Source organism: Solea senegalensis, linkage group LG2 (assembly GCF_019176455.1).
Source record: "Solea senegalensis isolate Sse05_10M linkage group LG2, IFAPA_SoseM_1, whole genome shotgun sequence".
NCBI classification, from domain to species: domain Eukaryota; kingdom Metazoa; phylum Chordata; class Actinopteri; order Pleuronectiformes; family Soleidae; genus Solea; species Solea senegalensis.
The window spans coordinates 13,586,737-13,599,680 of record NC_058022.1 but is presented as its reverse complement, the minus strand read 5'-3'; the positions used below and the strand labels follow the sequence as shown (position 1 = coordinate 13,599,680).

Sequence of the window (12,944 nt, the reverse complement as noted above, 5' to 3'; positions counted from 1 at the left end):
AAAACGTATGTTGTAAGTTATGAAAATGTGTGTGACACTTGATTCAAGCTGTTGAGCACATTTTACTATTAACATATTAAACTTGGGCATTAGCCAAGACAAGTAGCTGTGGGTTGTGTTTAATACCCCGAGTATTACAAGACAACACATATGATCCAGCGATCACAGTTGTGTTAGTAACGTGATGTGAAATTCTGCTATGCATTCAGTGTGAGTGCACCATTATTCAAAATACTTCATTCCGTGGGGTCGGTTAACCTTTAGTGGTTTGGGTGCACCCATGGTAAATTGCCGTGGGAATAATATACAACTCATTATATGGACATCCTGGGGTGTGTGCTTATAAAGTCACATATTCAGGCTTTTAAAAGTGCATAAAAACGAGTGAGCTTTGAACTGTGACATATTTACAAACATTTCACAAATTCAATCCCATTTTAAACATTTTGAGTACTTTTTGCTCAGGTGTGTTTATATAATTGGTGAAAATGAAAAAAAATAGCCTCTGTCTTATAGCCTCTGTATAGAGTGTACATTTTATCATAGTAATGGAAAAAAGCAGCCAAAATGCTCTGTGTTCTAAGGGTTAAACTGCTGCAGGTTTACACTGTACCTGTTCTGGCTGCATCTGTCTGTATGTGAGCAACATAATTCAAAAAATACAGAGACAGTTTTGGATGGAATTTGGAGATGGATTTTGCCCCAAGAAATAAATGATGAGGAGGTGATCCAGATAAGGAACCAGTTTCAGGATTTTTTTTTTAAATACAATTACCTACCATGCGAGGCAGGGGAGTACACATATTTACCTTTCCTCCATCAGCGTTATATTCCTTCTCATTCACGTCCAGCAGGCGAGCCAAGCCAAAGTCGGTGATCTTAATGTGGTTGGGGGATTTGACCAGGACGTTTCGTGCTGCTAGATCTCTGTGGACCAACCGACGCTCCTCCAGGTACATCATCCCCTGCAACATATGGACACAACGCCATTTCATATAGGAATCATTTATATACAATACACATTCTGTACATGCAGCAGTATGGAGTGCTTCTTCACATATGCAAGTCTGATACTTGTTCACCATTTGTCTTCATCATTATCATCATCATCATCACGATCATCACTACCACCACCAAGACCCATTAGAATTTTTTATAATTACTTGTATCATCATCATTACCACACTGCATTGTTATTTTCATGGTTATAATTCCCATCAATCAACAACTAGACTGTGGAAGAGCCCTCGTTATTGCTAAATGCTTCGTGATGCAGTAACAGCTGCATCAACCCAGAGGCAGGTTTTCAATTAAAAACAGGAGCCATAGAAGAGAGGAGTGTTGGAGCAACACATTTTATGCAATACATTAACTGAACAATTAAGAAACCACCCCTCTGCTCTTTCTGCCTGTCCCTTCTTTAAATAATGATGATTATCTAAGAGGCAAAGACATTTCTCTCTAACATCAGCATTATACTCTGACCAAGTTTCCATGTACGATTAATCTCCAGCATTCCTTTCTAGGGAAGATTTGCCTTATTTTTCAATGAGCGGCACAGACCCCCCCTCAACACCACACACTGAGCATCAAACATTTACAGCAACTGAGACACTGAAACCACAGACACTACAAATAAAACTGTTTGATTGTTTGTTTTCTGCAACACAAATGTGTACATTTATTAGATACATTGTCATAACAATGAAAAATGCATGATTATTTTATGAAACACCTTTTCAAATCTCAGCAGCAAAGTGTTCTCAAATAAAAGCAGACATTTGCATTGCAATACCTTTTTTTTTTCTCCTTCAAATGGGTTTTTAAGAGTGTTTTAATCCTTAGTGCTCACACGGCACGGCTCTGTGCCGCAGGTGCACACTTGGAAAATTGCCGTGGCAATAATAAACAACTCCTTATGACTTACAGTATATGGACATCCTGAGGGTATGTGTTTATAGTTCACATATTCAGGCTTTAAAAAATTTGATTTTTTTCTTCTTATGTGTTGTTGGGTCAAAGTTATGATTCATTTTATATCACATTTTTAGTAGTGATATAAAGCAGCAATAATTGTGCAGAAAAATATGTTTTTCTTTTCTTTTTGTTCATAAAAAAAAGCCAAGTGAATTTTGAAATGTGACAATGAAATGACAATTCAAATTTTTCTTTTTTGCTCAGGTATGTTTATATAGTTGGTGAAAATTACATGTTTTTTTCATCAGATTGTCTATTACTGTAATACTGTATGTTTTAAAAAAAAAAATAGTAATGGAAAAAAGGAGCCAAAATGCTCTGTGTTCTAAGGGTTAAAGTGTGAGTCAGAGTAAGCAGACCTTATTTTCTCAGGCAGATCCTTGCAAAGTGTAAGAGCCCTACATTCTAGAGACCTGTTAGTCTTTAGGCATCAAACTGGACCTTGGAACAACAAGATATATCAAACGGGGAGATCTAATAAATAACTCTGGGCCAGGCGGCAACAGACAGCAATTTCAAAAAAAGTCAGAATCAGTGAAAAATATAAATCATCATATTTCTTAAACCAAATTATATTTTTGTCTGTATTAGTAAGGGATTAAAATACTCAAATCAACAGTAAACTATGAAGAAATGTATGACCATAAAATGTCAACTGTAAAAGTCTTATATGATTTCATTTAACTGTGACATTTTACTACATGTCACAGACTTTCACTACCCACAGTGCTTCACTGCAAGAGTGGATCTGTGGAGGAAGAGAGAGGGATGCGCAAAGGAGGGCCTGTTTCGAAAAACAATGACGAAAAAAAGGAACCACTTTGTTTGAAGTGGCAAGAGGACAGAAAAAAATTAGGCTTTATTCGAAACCATAAATTGGATTTAGCAGGACTTGGTTGGAGTAGTGGAAGGAAGAGTGGTGGAGAGCTGAGTGGGGGGAGGATATGTGGGGCTGCACGGCGACATTCTAAGAGGGGAGATAAGGCTATAATCACACCGCCTCATTTGAGAGAGTATGTGGTTTTTAGCACACACCTGCACATCTGCACACATACAGCTCAATGGTCAATATCACTGCACGTGAGGGTGTGTGTGACAGCGGTTCCATGAAAAAACAACATCAAAAGAAAACAACAACACGTGGTGACCAACAGCATTCAAACGTGTCATCTGATGATGTGTGATTTTAAATCTTGTCTGTGAGGTTGTTTTCTTCTCTCTCTCTCTCTCGCTCTCTCTCTCTCTCTCCAGCTTTTGCAAGACTGTGAAAGAGAAAGGTTAGGATTTGAGGAAACCAATGCTTTCCATTGTGTTTGGCTCCCATGTCATCAAGTCTGTCTGTGTGTATGCCATGCTATACACGGCCAGGCTTCTGAAAGATTATTACTTGAACGTAAATCATGCCCAGTAATCTCCTAAATTTTCTAGACAATTAAGCAGTGGAGGTAGAATAGATGGCTTGGCAAGCCATGAATTCTAATTTAGCAGCACAATAAGGTTGAGTGGGGGATGTGATGGAAGTGTGCAGTGTGGGAAGTGGCTGCAGACATGCTCGAGGAACAAACTTCATTGTTGTTTTTCAGTTGCCGCCCTCCCACGTGGCAATGAAGAGAGCAACTCACTGCCAGAGGTTTGCCAATGCAGCAAACGTGAATACGACAGCCAGAGAGATGTCACCTGTGGAAACTATATTTCGTGGGTAAGTCTACCACCAGAGAAAATCCATAGGCTTCAGACAGACTCTGATATGATTGCACCTTCAGACCTGAGCTGCTTTTCAATCAGTGGGGATCAGGTCTGTGCCCTAAGCCCTGCACATGGAGCTCTTACATGGAAACTGAAGTCAAGAAATAAACCTTCAGTTCCAGGATCAGAAATACCAAGGCTTAGAAACACATAATTTCAGGAAAATACAATGGCACCTAGTACTACTAGAAAGCCAGGTTCAGCACGTGTTCAGATTGTGACAGCATACAGTTAGACAGACGACAGGAGCATGAATACATCAGGTTTGACCAAACTGACCATACACTGACCAAACTGCATGAATTCAATTTGTAATGGAGGTTTAAAGTTTTGCCCCTATTTGAAAAATAACAGTCTGCTATATTTTATTCCCATCATTTTGGTATATATTTCCTTCTTTTTGATCACTGTAGTGGCCACAGAAATTCTCCGCATGAAGATTAACTTCATTTTAGTCAAAGCAAGTAGATGAATTCCTTAGTTCAAGTAGTGGTGACGCAATTCTCATTAATAGAAGAAGAACGAGAGCAAAGAGTGTACGCACGGTGCTTTACTGCCCTTTCACTTGTCAAAAGAATTACTGCTTACCCAGGAAATATTCTGACCTCCTGTCCTGGTTATTTATGTTTATTTCACAGAGTCATGCAAACAAAACACGAGCGGACTGGATTATCCACAGATTTGTTTTGTGATGACAGATTTGGCGACAAATGGCAAAGGGCTGAGATTAAATCACTGGGAGGAGAGTGAGGAGAGGTTGTGCTCATTTTTCAACTACTGGCACTTCTCACTACTGTTTATCCTAGAAACACACACACGCACTCACACACTCACAGAGGGGTAGCTCACACACAGGCGGCAAACACACAGAAATCTATAACCTAGTGATTCATCCTGATGCAATGTTATTCATGAGGAAACACTTCTAATGAGTTTGAACATCCTGGGTTCTATAAATATCATGTGTTCTCCTTTTTTATAGTGTGTGTGCATGTGTGTGTGTATCTCCGTGAGGACCAGAAAACATATAAACCATAGGAAGGGAGGACATTTTGGCTGGTTAAGACTTCAGGGTTGGGCTTAGAATTAGGTTAAGGTTAGTTTAAGGTAGAATGAATGTAACCCAGGAAATGACACGCAACCCATAATCATCGGCGGGGACTGTGTGGAAAAGGTCACAGACTTCCATTTCCTGGGAGTCAACACTGAGGATGACCTGACCTGGGGCTTGAACATGACAGTGCTCGTAAAGAAGGCACAGTAGAGACTCTACTCCCTGAGGGTCCTCAGTAAGAAGAACAACATCACTGCTAGTGTCCTTCTACCGCTCCACCATAGAGAGCCTACTCGCTGTGTGTTGTATCCCAGCTGCACTGTGGCAAACAAGAGGGAGCCCCAGAGGCTCATCAAAATGGCTGCGGAAATCATCAGGTGCCCTCTACCCACTCTGGAGGATCTGCACAGTTCTCGCTGCCTCAGGAGAGCCACTAACAATCTCAAAGGACACATCTCACCCCGGTCATTCTCTGTTTGAGCTGTGACCTTCATGCAGACCGTACAGCACCATTAAAACAAGAAGTAACAGATTCAAAAACAGCTTCCATCCAACTGCCGTATGAGCTGCAAATGCAGCAAAACATCAGGGTCATGATCTGTACATGTTTTTACATGAATGTAGTTTGTCCCTTTGAGTTTAACCTGTAGACAATGACTTCCACCGTACTTTCCCCATTCTTTATCTGCTGTGAACTCTTTCTGCTGACGGTCTGTCAGTCTAAAGAGTATAATTCCACATTTCATTCCATTACCATCAGTGGCGATTGCTCTAAGACGGCAGACGAAGCTCAGCTTCCTCTAAAATGTCGTCTGTCGTCTTTTCAATACACGACAGTCCTGCCTCAGACCTGTGTCATTTGTTCGGCAATATAGCCCATTTTCATTTGTACATATACACTGTAAATGAAAAACACTATTAGAGCATTTCAGTCTTACATAATGATCGCGTTTCCTTGTTGTAGTTGTTTGTTTGCAGAATTTATGTAAGAATTTATGTATAAATAACTGGGCCTGAAATTAACATCCCCTGTTTCAAAGACCAGCAACTGCCACTGATTACAATATTCTGTATTTTCTGACTTGGAGCATGCAAATGCTTGGGCTGCACATAATTATTCAGCCTTAATAAAAAATAAAGTACAGTACAAAACTCTAGGATCCACTGTGCCACTAAGTGACTTGCAGGTACAGTTGGCTATAATATGTCTTACAATGTAGTGATTTGTCACTATAATGACTATATATATATTTTTTTTTAAATATATTCTTACTTCTTGAATTGGCACTCGGCAAACCAGAGGACTACATACACGGTCTGTACCATAACTAGGTCAGCTGCCCCCAACTTCCGGTCTCCATTGTCTCAATACGTTCTATGACAGATGTTATGTAAATAGGGGCTCATTATAGACATTATAGACTATAGACTTTATCTTGTCCACACATAAACTTCAGCAGTCAGTGTGATCAATGGGTTATATATCTTTTTTTTTCATCAAATACTAAAATTATACATCTCCTTTTAAGTATCAGGCCCAGTAAAAATGTAAAATGACTCTCATTCACTCTCATGAATTGAAGCCATTTAATTCTGAGCACTGAACACTCAGGAGCAAGAAAACACGACTTGTCGGTGCTGTTTTTCTTTTTTATTATTCAGCCTCTTTGGCACATTTTAACTGGGGTGCAGTATTTCTGGAGGGCACAGGATGTTTTGTTGACTGTCTCTTTTGTGTTATCATATGGTAAATAATTGTCGCAGTTTTAGTGGAGGCTCATGACAACATTGCGGCATCTGTTTGATGTATGCATGTGTCGACTGGATTAAAACCAAAAAAAAGGGGATTGATGGATTGGAAAAGGTGAATCACTGTTTAAGAAATGAGGTGAAACGACTTACACCAATGTGGAGGAGAAATGAGGAGAAGGGGGGATGGGGGGTGGGTGATAACACAATAATGATGAAAGAGGTAGGCTTTCATTTCATTTTGAGCTACCATGTCATAATGAATTTAGAAAATGACATTAGGGAGCAGTTTGAATATGAACAATTTGTCTCTGTTCAGACTGGGTTAGCACTGTGAGAGGGGAAACCTTGTCCACATACATTTATTCTCTCTGATGAATGCTTGGTGCCGATTCTGCTGACATACCTACAGAACAGAGGAGGGCTTATCCATCCTCTACGAACACACAAACACTCTCACAAGTGTAACTGAACTGGTAAAATATGCATTCGCCACTTTTAATTAATAATCAATTGCCAAAAATGACCTGTGATGGTTACACAATAAGATACATGAAGAGGCTTCTTATATTAAACATTCAGAGCAAAGTTCTCGGAAAACACGACCAAAAAGAGCGCCAATGACAGAAGAAAATCAGATAAAGTATTAAAATATGAATAAGAAACATTACAAAACATGAGACAATTTATCTGTGTCTTCAGTGTATTATTTGTGGGCCATGTGTGGTGTTGCTGAGGGCCTGTCAAGCGGTCATCACTCTAAATAGGATTCCATCTCTTTGCTGTAACTGTCACTCTGGCAGCTGAGCAGGGAATGACCTCACTTGGCCACGGCTGTTGATTTCTTAAAGATAACAACCTTGCTGTCAGGAAATTTGTGTCTGCTGCTTCCAAATAATCAAGTAAGAATTTAGTCCAAGTTCAGCTCATGAATGTGAGCACACTCAGCCAGAAGTTTGTTTGAATTTTGTATTTTTATTAATTTAAGATAACAACAAAAGTAATCCATAACCTCTCTATTGACTTCTCATGAGAGTTTCCGCCATATTATTTTGCGAAAGAGAATTTATCTTTAGCAGATGTATCTTTTATGGACGAGAGTGTTCTCTGTGCACGTTACACATACATAAACTTGATGTGGAAAAAAGAGACCTACTGTATATGCACACAAATGTTTGAATGAAGCAAAAAATCTAAAAAAAAAACCAAAACTCTAAATCTCATACAATAAACAAGAGGAAAGCATCCAGGGCTCTATGCTTGAGAGAAGACGAGTTGAGTTAATATTTCTGAAGTCTTTCATCCAGCTGCCTCTTATGAATGAATGTATGAAGAGCATCCTTTGACCTCACCACCCACAGGAGGAGGGACAGAGAGAAATGCTCAGGCAGCTTGACAAATAAAGAACAATGTGACAGCAATGCAGATATAGCAGATCTGTTGAACAGCAGTTCAGGGGAGACATTTAAGTATACTGTATTCCTGTTCGCTCAAATAACAATCATTGGCTTCATCACAAAGGAATGTCCAGCAGTGGAGTGATTAATAGTTTTATTTTATTATCTTTTATGATCACGTGTTCACAGAAAGAGTGAACAAGTGATCTCTACACGATTCATGGGTCATGTATTTGTTACGTTTGGATTGAATTGTACACACTCTTACACTTACTTTTAGTGACACTTGATTATTTTATACTTTATATACTTTATATACTCTCTTTTTCTATATCATTTCACTTTTGCTTTAAACTTCCACTGAATGGCTTTTAGTACTCCAGCTATCTGATCTTTCTGGCACAGAAACTGCAAGGATTGCCATGCACACACAAAAAATAGTAGTTATATAATTATGTTATATCATGTCACTATAACTGAATATGGCAGCAACAAAAAGAAAAACAATGCAAAGGCCAGGGACAACAAAAGGTGTTACTTTGTTAATTTGTGTCGTGTGTGATCCAGATTACATGGTCCAGTCTTGCTTCTGACGATTTACCACAACCACAGAGTAACTACTGCCACCCTGCCAGCATGCCGGTCTGCCAGGGCCCCAGAGGCACCTTTGGGATCAGGTGGCAGATTCATAACATAAGCCAAAAACATGACCTTGTCCTAAAAGGGGCCCAGTCCAGCCCGATGATAGGGGCAAGGGGTGAGTGGAGCTGGAGAAAGAATTAGACACCAGATGGCCATGTTAATGTACTTGGCATGGTGTCATTTGTGACTGTCCCTCACTGTCTTGTGCTTTCATGTTTTCATCCTGACTGTTTCTTTTACCGACTTTGCAAATGAGCACACACAGCAGCAAACGCCATTGTCAAAGCACCATTAAGAAGCAGATGTCTGTTCGGTTACCATCAGTGGCCAAAAAAACTGCAGCCACAACAATCGGTGTCTATCACAGACCCAATCATTTGTCCCTTTAAATTATAATAGCTTGTAATCACAACAGAGAGAGCTCAACTTGCTAATTAACATAATAATAATCTAACACTCCACAAACAAAATAGTTATGCGGTAAACTAGAGGTTTATTCTTTAAAGCCAAGATTAGGCTGATTGGGAAATGGCTGTTAGAATGCATTGGCTTTAACTTAACTTACATAATAAATTGCTGGGTAAGTGGATAGTGTGCATGTTAGGCTGCATTTGTCTTTGGAGTTTCTCAATGAACTGTTGTATATTTGAATGAAGAATAGATAAAACATATGAATGCATCCATAGCAGTGAAAGAAAAAAAAAAAGACGAGCAGCTTTGTTTGATTACTCATTTGTTCCTAATGTTACTGTAGAATCAAATTAAAATATACTAAACTGATTTTTCGGAATGAACCCTAGAGTTTGCATCCTTGTCAGCCATCTTTAAGGTCATGCCTTACATGCATAAGACCAAAAAGTATATATATTTAAACTCCAATTATTAGGTACCAATTATTTAAGAGCAGTACAAATGTCATTGTTTTACACGAGTATTGGCTACACATAATAAATTATGATAAAATCTTAAGTGCAAGCATGTTACATTATTGGAAGAATTTACAGTGAAAACTCTTACTCTCTAGTACAAAATTTCTAAATGTATTGACACTTTTTTTTGTTTACAGATGTTTGTACCACAAACGCTCATCTACGATTTAAATCCTCACTAATTAGGGTCCTTCAGTGCAACATGCACATGCACACATACAGTTGTGTGGATAAAAAGAAGTCAATTTGTATTTAGCAAACTGCTTGTGCACACAGAAAATGTTTTTTGAAATTTCCTGCTCTCGTCTACTCTCCCTTCTTCTCCTCTCCTGCCTTGTGGTTGGTGGACCACAGGCGTAATCTCACTTTTAGATGTGAAACATCCACAGTGTCCCGACTTGTTTAGTTTCTTATTTGATTTACTAAACTGAGGATGTGGAGTTAAGCATCACATTCAGTCTACTGAATCAGTATCAGTATCATAAGCAAAAGAATATGCCCAAACTAAAAACAATCAAACAAAACATTCACAAATTAGTTATCATTTACGTAAGAAAAGGGGGAAAAAATAGGCATATAACAGTGTAATAGTGTATTCTCTGTAAAATAATTCTAATGCAGGGCTGGCTTTAGTTCAGTTCATTTCTGTAAAAATAAATTGTCTCTAATGTATAGGCCAAACAATGATTTATATTACAGACAAACATATCTTTCATTATTTAATAATATCAGGCATAAATATTTTGGACCAATGTGCAATCAAATATTAATTCCACTTAATGCGTTTTAAAGAGTATTCAGTACCAATTGTGTGAACTAAAACTTTGTCCAAGACACTTAGTAATTACATCTCATGAGTCATTTTCTTTCCCTATAACTTTAGATCTTCCCAAAAAATAAATTGCCTTGAGACATGAGATGACATTGCACTGTGTGTCTGTTTAGTGTTGCCAGTTGAACATTGTTTTATTCCATTGTGATTATAATTTTACAAGTAGATTTATTCTTCTATTAGGTGGGAATTGAGAGCCAATTTAAATGCATATGTTGTCAGTCCAACTCTAAACGTATTTGTCTTGGCTTGTAAAAATTTGAAATTACTTGAAAGAAAGTGATGCTCTGCCAGCAGTGCTGTGATGCGATATTCTCCCTGTCCTTAATCACATTTGTACAGCTTGTGTGTCTGGCATACAACAAGCAAAAAAAGGTTTTGAGTCAGGCGCTGACTCAGGTTGGTGACAGTGACAGCAGCTATTTAGAGGCTACGTTTATTCTAATTACTTTATCTTTAAGTGATGGGACAGTCTTCCTACCTAGTGAGCCGTCTGCTTGTGTGTGTGTAGGCAGTCAAATCCGTTTGTGCTTTCTAGTGAGGAAACGTGTGGTGATTGCCTCGGGTTGTTTGCAAAGGGGTGGGTGTGCTGAAACACACTGCTGAGACAACTCTTAAGTAAACATCAACTGTGGTTGATATGATCTGCGATTTTGCCCACAGGATGGGGCTTTAACTGTGCACGCTTATTTATGTATTCAAGCAGATATTCCAGAGTAAATGTAAAAAAAAAAAAAAAACAACCAGCAAAACACACTTTAACACAGAATGTCTGCTTGGAATCACAACCTAAATTCACAGCTGTACATTTTATCCACAACATAGTGCACTATTGTCATGAGATAGACCAAAATGAAGTGTACATAAACTATATAGCGTAACCAGTTGCTCTATATATCATTTCCTTTAAGGGTTAGTCTTGTGAAACCAGGGCAATAGAGTCACTTTTGTCGGATCAAACATATAACTTATTACGTTATATTTATCAACTCAAATTGAAAGTTGTTATAACAGTTATTGTTGGTGAGTTAATATAAACAGTCAATGGTAGCTGTCCAAGTTACATGAGATCATGTAAAGAGCTAATGTAACACTGCCTCTTTTGACCAAATTGGTGAAAATGGCTTTTTTTTTTGGAAAGTAACTGGGTAATGTTACTAACTTGTACTTTTATAGGAAGTTTATTTGTTCAATCTGCACACATTATTATAACAAATTAAGATGTAATATCTGAATACATTTACTTCAGAACATGCTAAACCAAACAGTTTAGCATGAATTATTGCTTTAGGGTCAGGTGAAGATGTTGATGGTATGATATGACTGAGGCAGAGAAAAAGACAGTCTCCTCTCTGGCAGCACAATAGTTCCCTGCATTTTTTTCTTACATCAATTATTAGACAACTTTAAAATCATATGTATTTTAAAAAAAAAGTGAAAATTCACTTTGTGAAATGAACTGTGCAATTCCAATTTGCTGGTTGTCACGTAAAACTTAATTTGTTATTTTGGGGTTACCCTGAGGGCAGTGGGGCTGGAAATGGTGAGCTCACATGGCAGAAATAGGGAAGAAAAATTAAAAACCTAAAAAAAAAACGCTGATAAGTAAGTAGTGCATAACAGTGGAACTTTAAGTGGCGGTGCAATGCATCCTTTGTTTAACTCAATTTCAGCCTATAGTAGAAACATGACATCTGTTGTAGTTTATCAATTAACCAAAACATACAGGAAATGTTGATACTCCTCCACAATCACTCCAAATTCACGTGGAGAGTGGATTATGTCAGTAGAAGCCACAGCAGGCTCCTGAGAGCAGTACTCCTGATATACAAAGTGCTGGGGAGAATCTATCAGAATCTATTAGTCTTTCCCTTCTCATTTCTTCTGCAGGGGGTGATAACTCCAGTGTGGCTGTGCAGTGGTGTGATGGCATCTCCTGAGTCAGGAGGTGAGGAAGAAAGTGACAAGTGAGGAGGAGAAGGAGGGAAGGGATACAACACCAAAGGCCCTCGGTGAGAAAAGAAAGAGGAACACAGACCTTGAATTTTAATACGAATTTAATACTGTGCCAATTGTATGTCCATTTTTTAACATCAAGAAATAAAAAAACAAACCAATGATTGGAGAATCACTGGACCAGTTACTTTCAGATGTTGTATATTCAGTATAATAGCTTTATGTACAGCATTTAATGTTTTTAGCCAGACATTGCCAATTTACAGCACAGCTGGCCGCATCTGTAGAAACTTCTCTGCACACTTGGAAGCCTCAGTCACAAGCAGAGAAAAAAAAGCATGCAACAAGGCTCACAACTTCTGAGCAATCGATAAATGGAATAACTGCCACTTAGACCATTAAACCATCTTCTTTCAAGTGTAGAGTAATGAACTATAACAGAGAAATGATAATAATGATGATAGTCATAATTAGTGGGATAATAACAGGGCAATCACTGGGTGCCGTAACGGGAGACATTAGCAGTGATGTATGATTGATCTGTTGTGAGGCTGGCAGCTTGGCAATCATGCAGGAGTTCCCTGGAAGTGTGTAAAGCATTCCAGGGGCATCTGAGTGTACAATTTGTTGAGGCAATTCAAACACACTTGCAAATATTACAC

The 12,944-nt window shown here is 38.5% G+C and overlaps 1 protein-coding gene across 1 annotated transcript in view; it reads right to left on the bottom strand.

Annotated features, from left to right (window-relative positions):
• The window catches only part of LOC122764218 (receptor tyrosine-protein kinase erbB-4-like), a 232,370-nt gene that overhangs the window by 14,583 nt on the left and 204,843 nt on the right, over positions 1–12,944 (bottom strand). The window contains exon 21 of the mRNA XM_044018520.1: positions 810–965. Coding sequence (XP_043874455.1) covers positions 810–965 — 156 coding nt within the window. The remainder of the gene's footprint in view (positions 1–809; positions 966–12,944) is intronic.